Source organism: Neolamprologus brichardi, chromosome 3 (genome assembly GCF_056152115.1).
Source record: "Neolamprologus brichardi isolate AB-2024 chromosome 3, ASM5615211v1, whole genome shotgun sequence".
Taxonomy (NCBI): domain Eukaryota; kingdom Metazoa; phylum Chordata; class Actinopteri; order Cichliformes; family Cichlidae; genus Neolamprologus; species Neolamprologus brichardi.
The window spans coordinates 48,076,588-48,089,569 of NC_142106.1; the positions used below are offsets into that span (position 1 = coordinate 48,076,588).

A 12,982-nucleotide genomic window follows, 5' to 3' on the forward strand; every position below is an offset into this window, starting at 1 on the left:
ATACTGGTCTATCAAAAAGACAGATCTGATCATAAAAGGCTGTTGTTTTGCTCGTCAATCTCCTTCTTCTACTTTGAATTGAATTTTCTTACATTTGCCTGAGCAACAGCGATATAAACAGCATCCTGACTCAAACAACCCACACAGTAATATCATGCAGAAGAGGATCTTATTGTTTTTTTTACATCTTACAGGTCAGTGAACTCTCTGATAAATTTCTAATAATGCTTTGTATATTAACATACAGTCAAAAAGTGTTTTAAGGTACTGATGGGTTATTTATAAAGAGAATGAGACTACGGATACAATCTTAAACAAATCAAAATTGCTACTTTCACAGGGTGGCACATCTCCACCTGCCTGTATCGTCAGTACCACTATGTTACTGATGCAAAGAACTGGACCATGGCTCAGACCTATTGTAGACAGAGATATAAAGACCTGGCAACTATTGACAACATGGTCCAAATGAACCAGTTGATGAACATAGTATCTTCAACTGGTAACAACGCTGAGATCTGGATTGGTCTGTACGCTAAAATTGCCTGGATGTGGTCAGATAGGACCACAGGACGTGGAGCTGAATATAGGAACTGGGAAAATAATACTAATGAACCAGATTTTTATGGAGCCAGAGAAACATGCGTCTCCATTGGAGAAGATGGAGGATGGCAGGATGAGATATGGATACAAGAATATCCATTTATCTGTAATAATGGTGAGTACAGAGCAAGACATTATTTTTTTTGATAAAGATAATTTTAAAATTTACTATGCCGACACATTCACTTGTGGTTTTACCCAATCCCTAACTACAGGAACACAGTTAGAGCCTGAATTTGTTCTTGTTGATGAAGCAATGGATTGGGGGAGTGCTCAGGCTTGCTGCAGCCAGAACTTCACAAGCCTGGTCACTGTGAAGAACGACATAGAGAACCAGATGGTCCAGAGCTTGGTGCCAAGTGGCGATCGGGCATGGATTGGTTTAAGCAGGCCTAATTGGTTTTTTTGGTCCGATCAGAGCAGATTCAACTTTGGCTATTTTGACAACGTTGCAAACCCGATTGACTCAATGGCAGTCATGTGTGGTGTTTTGGCTTTGAAAAGTTCAGGAAAATTTAGGTTTTTGTCCTGTGAAACAAGCTTACCCTTTGTCTGCTACAACTTCCCTCCACCTGGTGAGTTTCCTTACCTTCAGTGGAAGAGACTGGATTACATTGGGAAAACTCATGTTTAATGCTCATTTATTAACTTTCACATTTCTAGTATGTCAGAAATAATTCCAGGCATGTTAAATTCCTCTCCCCATTCCATACTAGTAAAACAGCAGATAATTAAGCTGAGACTGAATCCTGGGTCCTCTGCTCTGGATTTGAATGATCCTATTGTGAAATCAGAAATCCTGAAAAAGGTAAGTCCTGAGTTTAAATGGTTCCTTTTTCAGCCTGATCGCAGGCCAATTAAGAACAAATGTTTAATTAAGAAACAAAACAAATATATTTAAATTTGAGTAAATGTTTTAAATGGCTGCTGTTTGTGTCTCCCAGTTCCAGTTAAGGTTGAACCAGCAAGGAGTGAGCTTTGTCACCCTGACTTGGAGAGAGCAGCCTCATAAATTAGTATTTCAGAAAGAGGAAACATGAAAGAAGACAGAGCTTTGAAATTAGTGCGTCTTTGCTTTATTAATATCCACAATGCATTCCTGAATATTAGATTGGAACCCTTTTAAATAAAATGTTAAAATAGATCTTTCTTCTTTAATAATATTGTTTGTGTAATGTAGACAATACCTGTGTAAACAGGCATTTTAGAAGCTGTTTATGAATGCTTAGAGGACAAATCAGTGTTCTGTTGCATGAAAGACTTATTTTGTAATGTTATGCAGGCTGACATCAGCTTTCATTATTAGCCTTTGTTACGACTTTATTCAAATGAAATTCCTCATAAAGCTATACATTATAACAATAAAATTGATTTATATAGCACCTTTAAAAAAGTTCATAGTGTAATAAAAGCTTATTGTAACCTAGTTGTTAATGTCATGCCTGGCTTTGTTACTTTTGCTCATTGCATTCTGATTCCTACTAACAGTTCAAAAAGCCAAATCACCATAGCTGGATTCTGATGGGAAAGACCTGCAGTACTATAATAAGTGAAAAGCAACAGATAAATACAGCCAAAAGAAAAATTCTAAAGTTTGTTCTTGCCATGAGACAATTGTGCTAACCACCATGCCATCATCATTATTATTGTTTGGAGACATATTCATACATGGAATTTTGAGTGCTTCGCTAGAGTAGAACTGATTGAGATTAATGCAATATGTTTCTCATTAAGAACGCAGCCTAACAGTGATTTTCATATTAATGAAGACGGGAAATGGGACGGGAAAGACGGGAAATGATGAAAATAGAATAAAGTTTTGTTTTTTCTCTAAAGTGTGTTTATCAAATTTAAATAATTGAACGTGTGAGTTACAGTGTAAACTAGAAAAATTTGCATTTCCTGCGAAAATGCTGTGTGGATGCTTTAAAGCTGAAGCTGTCTGCTGAAAACTGCTTAAAAAGCTGAAAATAGCTGAAGAAGCTGAAGTCAGTATCTGAAAAGTTGTTGAAATTGTAATAACTTTGTAGATGAATAACAACTGAGCAAAAATATAATAACTTTGAAGAAACTTAAGAAGAAACATAAAGTGTTTGCAAAAATCCTATATGAAAAGGGGAATATAGCAGAAATGTTGTAACTCAGCAGAAATATAGTAACTTGGCAGAAATAGTACAACATGGCAAAAGTGTTGTAATACAGCAGAAATGTTAATATGTAGCACAAACCTAAAAACTTTGAAAAATGTTGTAAGAGTACAACTTAATATACAGTAGTATAATAGTAACACGTAGTAGAAATGCAAAACAGGAACTGAAATAGTATAATTCAGCAGAAAAGTAATAACTTTAGCAGAAATATTGGAAATGCAAAACGGCCAGCTTCAAAAAGCTGAAGTTCTAGCTAATGTTTCTGCTAAGGCAGAAACATTAGAAAAGTTACAAAGGAACTGCCGGCAGATACACAAAGCTAAGGCAAAAATGACATGCCTAGCAATGTTTACAAATAGGAACACACACAGACACATAACCCATGTTCAGAAAACAATGCGTACAAACATAGATGCAAGCATACACACAGACATAGAAACACATACACAAAAGGGCACACAGAGACAAACAGAGCATGAAGTGTCCTGTAAGTTTCTATGCCAGTCAAAAAGTCTGAATCTGGTCAAGTTGAAATCACTAATGGATGCTGGTCACCAACGAATAAAAATTGAGTCACAAAGCACACACAAACACACACACTTCTGTAAAGTTATGAGAAATTCAAAAACTTTTTCAAAAACTGACATCGGCTTCTTCAGGGGTTTTTTTCAGCTTTATATTTTCAACTGTATCTATGAGAGTCAAAAAGCCTGGATCTGCTCAAATTGAATCCACCAATCAGAGCCTTTCATTTTCATGTCATTGAACTGCTTTTGATCCAGAGAAGGGGTGTATTAAAAGACCCAAAGCAGCTGCCCATTAATGAGGGCACATTAACGACATTTCTTTTGGCTGTTTTCACCAATGTCTTGTTCTGCTGGCAGAGGCCACCTACAACACACCAGGGCCAGTGCTGCTGGCCGAGGCTAACTACACCACACCAGGCCCTGTGCTGGTTCCTGAGGCCATCTTCAAAAATCCAGGGCCTGTGCTGCTGAATAAATGCTAAACTGAGTCTTTGGGTTAGGGTATTAGGCAAGCATGCAGGTAGGGTTATAGGATTGTGTTCGTAACTTCAGGTACTGGCCACCTCATCACTTGATTCCATAAATTGACACATTGTGCTGTGGGCAGCAGCTTACGGCCATACCACCCTGAGCAAGCCTGACCTCGTCTGATTTCGGAAGCTAAGCAGGGCTGGGCTTCGTTAGTACTTGGATGGGAGACTGCCTGGAAATACCTGGTGCTGTAAGCCTTTTATTTTCATGTCATTGAACTGCTTTTGATCCAGAGAAGGGGTGTATTAAAAGACCCAAAGCAGCTGCCCATTAATGTGGGCACATTAACGACATTGCTTTTGGCTGTTTTCACCAATGTCTTGTTCTGCTGGCTGAGGCCACCTACAACACACCAGGGCCAGTGCTGCTGGCCGAGGCTAACTACACCACACCAGGCCCTGTGCTGGTTCCTGAGGCCATCTTCAAAAATCCACGGCCCGTGCTGCTGGATAAATGCTAATCTTAGTCTTTGGGTTAGGGTATTAGGCAAGCATGCAGGTAGGGTTATAGGATTGTCATCGTAACTTCAGGTACTGGCCACCTAATCGCTTGATTCCATAAATTGACACATTGTGCTGTGGGCAGCAGCTTATTGCTATACCATCCTGAGCACACCTGACCTCGTCTGATCTCGGAAGCTAAGCAGGGCTGGGCTTGGTTAGTACTTGGATGGGAGACTGCCTGGGAATACCTGGTGCTGTAAGCCTTTCATTTTCATGTCATTGAACTGCTTTTGATCCAGAGAAGGGGTGTATTAAAAGACCCAAAGCAGCTGCCCATTAATGAGGGCATATTAACGACATTGCTTTTGGCTGTTTTCACCAATGTCTTGTTCTGCGGGCTCAGGCCAACTATAACACACCAGGGCCAGTGCTGCTGGCCGAGGCTAACTACACCACACCAGGCCCTGTGCTGGTTCCTGAGGCCATCTTCAAAAATCCAGGGCCCGTGCTGGTGGATAAATGCTAAACTGAGTCTTTGGGTTAGGGTATTAGGCAAGCATGCAGGTAGGGTAATAGGATTGTGTTCGTAACTTCAGGTACTGGCCACCTCATCACTTGATTCCATAAATTGACACATTGTGCTGTGAGCATCAGATTACCGCCATACCACCCTGAGCACGCCTGACCTCGTCTGATCTCGGAAGCTAAGCAGGGCTGGGCTTGTTTAGTACTTGGATGGGAGAATACCTGGTGCTGTAAGCCTTTCATTTTCATGTCATTGAACTGCTTTTGATCCAGAGAAGGGGTGTATTAAAAGACCCAAAGCAGCTGCCCATTAATGAGGGCACATTAACGACATTGCTTTTGGCTGTTTTCACCAATGTCTTGTTCTGCTGGCTGAGGACACCTACAACACACCAGAGCCAGTGCTGCTGGCCGAGGCTAACTACACCACACCAGGCCCTGTGCTGGTTCCTGAGGCCATCTTCAAAAATCCAGGGTCTGTGCTGCTGGATAAATGCTAAACTGAGTCTTTGGGTTAGGGTATTAGGCAAGCATGCAGGTAGGGTTATAGGATTGTGTTCGTAACTTCAGGTACTGGCCACCTCATCACTTGATTCCATAAATTGACACATTGTGCTGTGGGCAGCAGCTTATGGCCATACCACCCTGAGCAAGCCTGACCTCTTCTGATTTCGGAAGCTAAGCAGGGCTGGGCTTCGTTAGTACTTGGATGGGAGACTGCCTGGGAATACCTGGTGCTGTAAGCCTTTTATTTTCATGTCATTGAACTGCTTTTGATCCAGAGAAGGGGTGTATTAAAAGACCCAAAGCAGCTGCCCATTAATGAGGGCACATTAACGACATTGCTTTTGGCTATTTTCACCAATGTCTTGTTCTGCTGGCTGAGGCCACCTACAACACACCAGGACCAGTGCTGCTAGCCGAGGCTAACTACACCACACCAGGCCCTGTGCTGGTTCCTGAGGCCATCTTCAAAAATCCACGGCCCGTGCTGCTGGATAAATGCTAATCTTAGTCTTTGGGTTAGGGTATTAGGCAAGCATGCAGGTAGGGTTATAGGATTGTCTTCGTAACTTCAGGTACTGGCCACCTAATCGCTTGATTCCATAAATTGACACATTGTGCAGTGGGCAGCAGCTTATTGCCATACCGTCCTGAGCACACCTGACCTCGTCTGATCTCGGAAACTAAGCAGGGCTGGGCTTGGTTAGTACTTGGATGGGAGACTGCCTGGGAATACCTGGTGCTGTAAGCCTACCATTTTCATGTCATTGAACTGCTTTTGATCCAGAGTAGGGGTGTATTAAAAGACCCAAAGCAGCTGCCCATTAATGAGGGCACATTAACGACATTGCTTTTGGCTGTTTTCACCAATGTCTTGTTCTGCTGGCTGAGGCCACCTACAACACACCAGGGCCAGTGCTGCTGGCCGAGGCTAACTACACCACACCAGGCCCTGTGCTGGTTCCTGAGGCCATCTTCAAAAATCCAGGGCCTGTGCTGCTGGATAAATGCTAAACTGAGTCTTTGGGTTAGGGTATTAGGCAAGCATGCAGGTAGGGTTATAGGATTGTGTTCGTAACTTTAGGTACTGGCCACCTCATCACTTGATTCCATAAATTGACACATTGTGCTGTGGGCAGCACCTTACGGCCATACCACCCTGAGCACGCCTGACCTCGTCTGATCTCGGAAGCTAAGCAGGGCTGGGCTTGGTTAGTACTTGGATGGGAGACTGCCTGGGAATACCTGGTGCTGTAAGCCTACCATTTTCATGTCATTGAACTGCTTTTGATCCAGAGAAGGGGTGTATTAAAAGACCCAAAGCAGCTGCCCATTAATGAGGGCACATTAACGACATTGCTTTTGGCTGTTTTCACCAATGTCTTGTTCTGCTGGCTGAGACCACCTACAACACACCAGGGCCAGTGCTGCTGGCCGAGGCTAACTACACCACACCAGGCCCTGTGCTGGTTCCTGAGGACATCTTCAAAAATCCAGGGCCTGTGCTGCTGGATAAATGCTAAACTGAGTCTTTGGGTTAGGGTATTAGGCAAGCATGCAGGTAGGGTTATAGGATTGTGTTCGTAACTTCAGGGACTGGCCACCTCATCACTTGATTCCATAAATTGACACATTGTGCTGTGGGCAGCAGCTTACGGCCATACCACCCTGAGCACGCCTGACCTCGTCTGATCTCGGAAGCTTAGCAGGGCTGGGCTTGGTTAGTACTTGGATTGGAGACTGCCTTGGAATACCTGGTGCTGTAAGCCTTTCATTTTCATGTCATTGAACTGCTTTTGATCCAGAGAAGGGGTGTATTAAAAGACCCAAAGCAGCTGCCCATTAATGAGGGCACATTAACGACATTGCTTTTGGCTGTTTTCACCAATGTCTTGTTCTGCTGGCTCAGGCCAACTATAACACACCAGGGCCAGTGCTGCTGGCCGAGGCTAACTACACCACACCAGGCCCTGTGCTGGTTCCTGAGGCCATCTTCAAAAATCCAGGGCCTGTGCTGCTGGATAAATGCTAAACTGAGTCTTTGGGTTAGGGTATTAGGCAAGCATGCAGGTAGGGTTATAGGATTGTGTTCGTAACTTCAGGTACTGGCCACCTCATCACTTGATTCCATAAATTGACACATTGTGCTGTGGGCAGCAGCTTACGGCCATACCACCCTGAGCACACCTGACCTCGTCTGATCTCGGAAGCTAAGCAGGGCTGGGCTTGGTTACTACTTGGATGGGAGACTGCCTGGGAATACCTGGTGCTGTAAGCCTTTCATTTTCATGTCATTGAACTGCTTTTGATCCAGAGAAGGGGTGTATTGAAAGACCCAAAGCAGCTGCCCATTAATGAGGGCACATTAACAACATTGCTTTTGGCTGTTTTCACCAATGTCTTGTTCTGCTTGCTGAGGCCACCTACAACACATCAGGGCCAGTGCTGCTGGCCGAGGCTAACTACACCAAACCAGGCCCTGTGCTGGTTCCTGAGGCCATCTTCAAAAATCCAGGGCCTGTGCTCCTGGATAAATGCTAAACTGAGTCTTTGGGTTAGGGTATTAGGCAAGCATGCAGGTAGGGTTATAGGATTGTGTTCGTAAGTTCAGGTACTGGCCACCTCATCACTTGACACTTGATGATTGAGAGTGGGAGGGGGAGGGGGAGCCAGCGAGCAGTAAGGCAGCAGTAAGGGAGGGGGAGCTAATGAGCAGTAAGGGAGCAGTAAGGGAGGGGGAGCCAGGGAGCAGTAAGGGAGGGAGAGCCACCGAGCAGTAAGGGAGGGGGAGCAAGCGAGCAGTAAGGGAGGGGGAGCCAGCGAGTAGTAAGGGAGCAGTAAGGGAGGGGGAGCCAGCGAGCAGTAAGGGAGGGGGAGCCAGCGGGCATTAAGGGAGTAGTAAGGGAGGTGGAGCCAGGGAGTAGTAAGGGAGGGGGAGCCTGCGAGCAGTAAGGGAGGGGGAGCCAGCGAGCAGTAAGGGAGCAGTAAGGGAGGGGGAACCAACGAGCAGTAAGGGAGCAGTAAGGGAGGTGGAGCCAGGGAGTAGTAAGGGAGGGGGAGCCTGCGAGCAGTAAGGGAGGGGGAGCCAGCGAGCAGTAAGGGAGCAGTAAGGGGGCAGTAAGGGAGGGGGAGCCAGCGAGCAGTAAGGGAGCAGTAAGGGAGGGGGAGCCAATGAGCAGTAAGGGAACAGTAAGGGAGGGGGGCCAGCGAGCAGTAAGGGAGCAGTAAGGGAGCAGTAAGGGAGGGGGAGCCAATGAGCAGTAAGGGAGCATTAATGGAGGTGGAGCCAGGGAGCAGTAAGGGAGGGAGAGCCAGGGAGCAGTAAGGGAGGGGGAGCAAGCGAGCAGTAAGGGAGGTGTAGCCAGCGAGCAGTAAGGGAGGGGGAGCCAGCGAGCAGTAAGGCAGCAGTAAGGGAGCAGTAAGGGAGGGGGAGCTAATGAGCAGTAAGGGAGCATTAAGGGAGGTGGAGCCAGGGAGCAGTAAGGGAGGGGGAGCCACCGAGCAGTAAGGGAGGGGGAGCGAGCGAGCAGTAAGGGCGGGGGAGCCAGCGAGCAGTAAGGGAGCAGTAAGGGAGGGGAGGCCAGCGAGCAGTAAGGGAGCAGTAAGGGAGATGTAAGGGAGGGGGAGCAGTAAGGGAGGTGGAGCCAGCGAGCAGTAAGGAAGGGGGAGGGGGCAGTAAGCGAGCAGTAGGGGAGGGGGAGCCAGCGAGCAGTAAGGGAGCAGTAAGGGAGGGGGAGCCAGCGAGCAGTAAGGGAGGGGGAGCCAGCGAGCATTAAGGGAGGGGGAGCAAGCGAGCATTAAGGGAGGGGGAGCCAGCGAGCATTAAGGGAGGGGGAGCAAGCGAGCATTAAGGGAGGTGGAGCCAGGGAGTAGTAAGGGAGGGGGAGCCAGCGAGCAGTAAGGGAGCAGTAAGTGAGGGGGAACCATCGAGCAGTAAGGGAGCAGTAAGGGAGGTGGAGCCAGGGAGTAGTAAGGGAGGGGGAGCCAGCGAGCAGTAAGGGAGTGGGAGCAAGCGAGCAGTAAGGGAGTGGGAGCCAGCGAGCAGTAAGGGAGGGGTAGCCAGCGAGCAGTAAGGGAGGTGGAGCCAGCAAGCAGTCAGGGAGGTGGAGCGAGCAGTAGGGGAGGGGGAGCCAGCGAGCAGTAAGGGAGTGGGGGCCAGCGAGCAGTAAGGGAGCAGTAAGGGAGCAGTAAGGGAGGGGGAGCCAGGGAGCAGTAAGGGAGGTGGAGCCAGGGAGCAGTAACGGAGGGGGAGCCAGCGAGCAGTAAGGGAGGGGGAGCCAGGGAGTGGTAAGGGAGGGGGAGCCAGCGAGCAGTAAGGGAGGGGGAGCCAGGGAGCGGTAAGGGAGGGGGAGCCAGCGAGCAGTAAGGGAGGGGGAGCCAGGGAGCGGTAAGGGAGGGGGAGCCAGCGAGCAGTAAGGGAGGGGGAGCCAGGGAGTGGTAAGGGAGGGGGAGCAAGCGAGCGGTAAGGGAGGGGGAGCCAGGGAGTGGTAAGGGAGGGGGAGCCAGCGAGCAGTAAGGGAGGGGGAGCCAGGGAGCGGTAAGGGAGGGGGAGCCAGCGAGCAGTAAGGGAGGGGGAGCCAGGGAGCGGTAAGGGAGGTGGAGCCAGGGAGCAGTAAGGGAGGTGGAGCCAGCGAGCAGTAAGGAAGGGGGAGGGGGCAGTAAGCGAGCAGTAGGGGAGGTGAAGCCAGGGAGTAGTAAGGGAGGTGGAGCCAGTGAGCAGTAATGGAGTGGGAGAAAGCGAGCAGTAAGGGAGTGGGAGCCAGCAAGCAGTAAGGGAGGGGGAGCCAGCGAGCAGTAAGGGAGGTGGAGCCAGGGAGTAGTAAGGGAGGTGGAGCCAGGGAGTAGTAGGGGAGGGGGAGCCAGCGAGCAGTAAGGGAGTGGGGGCCAGCGAGAAGTAAGGGAGCAGTAAGGGAGCAGTAAGGGAGGGGGAGCCAGCGAGCAGTAAGGGAGGGGCAGTCAGGGAGCAGTAAGGGAGGGGGAGCCACCGAGCAGGGAGGGGGAGCCAGGGAGCATTAAGGGAGGTGGAGCCAGCGAGCAGTAAGGGAGGAGGAGCCAACGAGCACTAAGGGAGGGGGAGCCAGGGAGCAGTAACGGAGGGGGAGCCAGCGAGCAGTAAGGGAGGAGGAGCCAACGAGCACTAAGGGAGCAGTAAGGGAGGGGGAGCCAGGGAGCGGTAAGGGAGGGGGAGCCAGCGAGCAGTAAGGGAGGGGGAGCCAGGGAGCAGTAAGGGAGGTGGAGCCAGGGAGCAGTAAGGGAGGGGGAGCCAGCGAGCATTAAGGGAGGGGGAGCCAGGAAGCAGTAAGGGAGGGGGAGCCAGCGAGCAGTAAGGGAGTATTAAGGGAGGGGGAGCCTGCGAGCAGTAAGGGAGGGGGAGCCAGCGAGCAGTAAGGGAGCAGTAAGGGAGGGGGAACCAGCGAGCAGTAAGGGAGCAGTAAGGGAGGTGGAGCCAGGGAGTAGTAAGGGAGGTGGAGCCAGCGAGCAGTAAGGGAGCAGTAAGGGAGGGGGAACCAGCGAGCAGTAAGGGAGCAGTAAGGGAGGTGGAGCCAGGGAGTAGTAAGGGAGGTGGAGCCAGGGAGTAGTAAGGGAGGGGGAGCCAGCGAGCAGTAAGGGAGGTGGAGCCAGGGAGCAGTAAGGGAGGTGGAGCCAGCGAGCAGTAAGGGAGGGGGAGCCAGCGAGCAGTAAGGCAGCAGTAAGGGAGCAGTAAGGGAGGGGAGCTAATGAGCAGTAAGGGAGCATTAAGGGAGGGGGAGCGAGGGAGCAGTAAGGGAGGGGGAGCCAGCGAGCAGTAAGGGAGGGGGAGCCAGCGAGCAGTAAGGGAGCAGTAAGGGAGGGGAGGCCAGCAAGCAGTAAGGGAGCAGTAAGGGAGCAGTAAGGGAGCAGTAAGGGAGCAGTAAGGGAGCAGTAAGGGAGCAGTAAGGGAGCAGTAAGGGAGCAGTAAGGGAGCAGTAAGGGAGCAGTAAGGGAGCAGTAAGGGAGGGGGAGTCACCGAGCAGTAAGGGAGTGGGAGCCAGGGAGCAGTAAGGGAGGTGGAGCCAGGGAGCAGTAAGGGAGGTGGAGCCAGCGAGCAGTAAGGGAGGGGGAGCCAGCGAGCAGTAAGGCAGCAGTAAGGGAGCAGTAAGGGAGGGGAGCTAATGAGCAGTAAGGGAGCATTAAGGGAGGGGGAGCGAGGGAGCAGTAAGGGAGGGGAGGCCAGCGAGCAGTAAGGGAGCAGTAAGGGAGCAGTAAGGGAGGGGGAGCAGTAAGGGAGGTGGAGCCAGCGAGCAGTAAGGAAGGGGGAGGGGGCAGTAAGCGAGCAGTAGGGGAGGGGGAGCCAGCGAGCAGTAAGGGAGCAGTAAGGGAGGGGGAGCCAGCGAGCAGTAAGGGAGGGGGAGCCAGTGAGCATTAAGGGAGGGGGAGCCAGGGAGCAGTAAGGGAGCAGTAAGGGAGGGGGAACCAGCGAGCAGTAAGGGAGCAGTAAGGGAGGTGGAGCCAGGGAGTAGTAAGGGAGTGGGGGCCAGCGCGCAGTAAGGGAGCAGTAAGGGAGCAGTAAGGGAGGTGGAGCCAACGAGCAGTAAGGGAGGGGGAGCCAACGAGCAGTAAGGGAGCAGTAACGGAGGGGGAGCCAGCGAGCAGTAAGGGAGCAGTAAGGGAGCAGTAAGGGAGGGGGAGCAGTAAGGGAGGTGGAGCCAGGGAGCAGTAAGGGAGGTGGAGCCAGCGAGCAGTAAGGGAGGGGGAGCCAGCGAGCAGTAAGGCAGCAGTAAGGGAGCAGTAAGGGAGGGGGAGCTAATGAGCAGTAAGGGAGCATTAAGGGAGGTGGAGCCAGCGAGCAGTACGGGAGCAGTAAGGGAGCCTTAAGGGAGGGGGAGCAGTAAGGGAGGTGGAGCCAGCGAGCAGTAAGGGAGGGGGAGCCAGGGAGCAGTAAGGGAGGTGGAGCCAGCGAGCAGTAAGGGAGGGGGAGCCTGCGAGCAGTAAGAGAGGGGGAGCCAGCGAGCAGTATGGGAGCAGTAAGGGAGGTGGAGCCAGGGAGCAGCAAGGGAGGTGGAGCAAGCGAAAAGTAAGGGAGGGGGAGCCAGAAAGCAGTAAGGCAGCCATAAGGGAGCAGTAAGGGAGGGGGAGCTAATGAGCAGTAAGGGAGCATTAAGGGAGGTGGAGCCAGGGAGCAGTAGGGGAGCAGTAGGGGAGGGGGAGCCAGCGAGCATTAAGGGAGTGGGAGCCAGGGAGCAGTAAGGGAGGGGGAGCCAGCGAGCAGTAAGGGAGCAGTAAGGGAGCCTTAAGGGAGGGGGAGCAGTAAGGGAGGTGGAGCCAGCGAGCAGTAAGGGAGGGGGAGCCAGGGAGCAGTAAGGGAGGTGGAGCCAGCGAGCAGTAAGGGAGGGGGAGCCTGCGAGCAGTAAGAGAGGGGGAGCCAGCGAGCAGTAAGGGAGCAGTAAGGGAGGTGGAGCCAGGGAGCAGTAAGGGAGGTGGAGCAAGCGAAAAGTAAGGGAGGGGGAGCCAGAAAGCAGTAAGGCAGCCATAAGGGAGCAGTAAGGGAGGGGGAGCTAATGAGCAGTAAGGGAGCATTAAGGGAGGTGGAGCCAGGGAGCAGTAAGGGAGCAGTAGGGGAGGGGGAGCCAGCGAGCATTAAGGGAGTGGGAGCCAGGGAGCAGTAAGGGAGGGGGAGCCAGCGAGCAGTAAGGGAGCAGTAAGGGAGGTGGAGCCAGGGAGCAGTAAGGGAGGTGGAGCC

The 12,982-nt window shown here is 51.0% G+C and overlaps 1 protein-coding gene and 7 pseudogenes across 1 annotated transcript; all 8 read left to right on the forward strand.

The window, feature by feature from the left end:
- The first annotated feature begins 154 nt into the window (after positions 1–154).
- Positions 155–1,643, forward strand: LOC148104383 (lymphocyte antigen 75-like). Its single transcript, XM_087839421.1, has 5 exons — positions 155–194; positions 341–718; positions 819–1,178; positions 1,320–1,411; positions 1,548–1,643. The coding sequence occupies exons 1-5, from the start codon at positions 155–157 to the stop codon at positions 1,641–1,643; spliced, it is 966 nt and encodes a 321-aa protein (XP_087695547.1).
- Positions 1,644–3,889: 2,246 nt separating this feature from the next.
- Positions 3,890–4,008, forward strand: LOC148104384 (5S ribosomal RNA; annotated as a pseudogene).
- Positions 4,009–4,398: 390 nt separating this feature from the next.
- Positions 4,399–4,517, forward strand: LOC148104385 (5S ribosomal RNA; annotated as a pseudogene).
- Positions 4,518–5,406: 889 nt separating this feature from the next.
- On the forward strand, positions 5,407–5,525 carry LOC148104386 (5S ribosomal RNA; annotated as a pseudogene).
- Positions 5,526–5,915: 390 nt separating this feature from the next.
- Positions 5,916–6,034, forward strand: LOC148104387 (5S ribosomal RNA; annotated as a pseudogene).
- Positions 6,035–6,424: 390 nt separating this feature from the next.
- Positions 6,425–6,543, forward strand: LOC148104388 (5S ribosomal RNA; annotated as a pseudogene).
- A 390-nt stretch (positions 6,544–6,933) lies between these two features.
- On the forward strand, positions 6,934–7,052 carry LOC148104389 (5S ribosomal RNA; annotated as a pseudogene).
- A 390-nt stretch (positions 7,053–7,442) lies between these two features.
- Positions 7,443–7,561, forward strand: LOC148104390 (5S ribosomal RNA; annotated as a pseudogene).
- Positions 7,562–12,982: the final 5,421 nt, after the last annotated feature.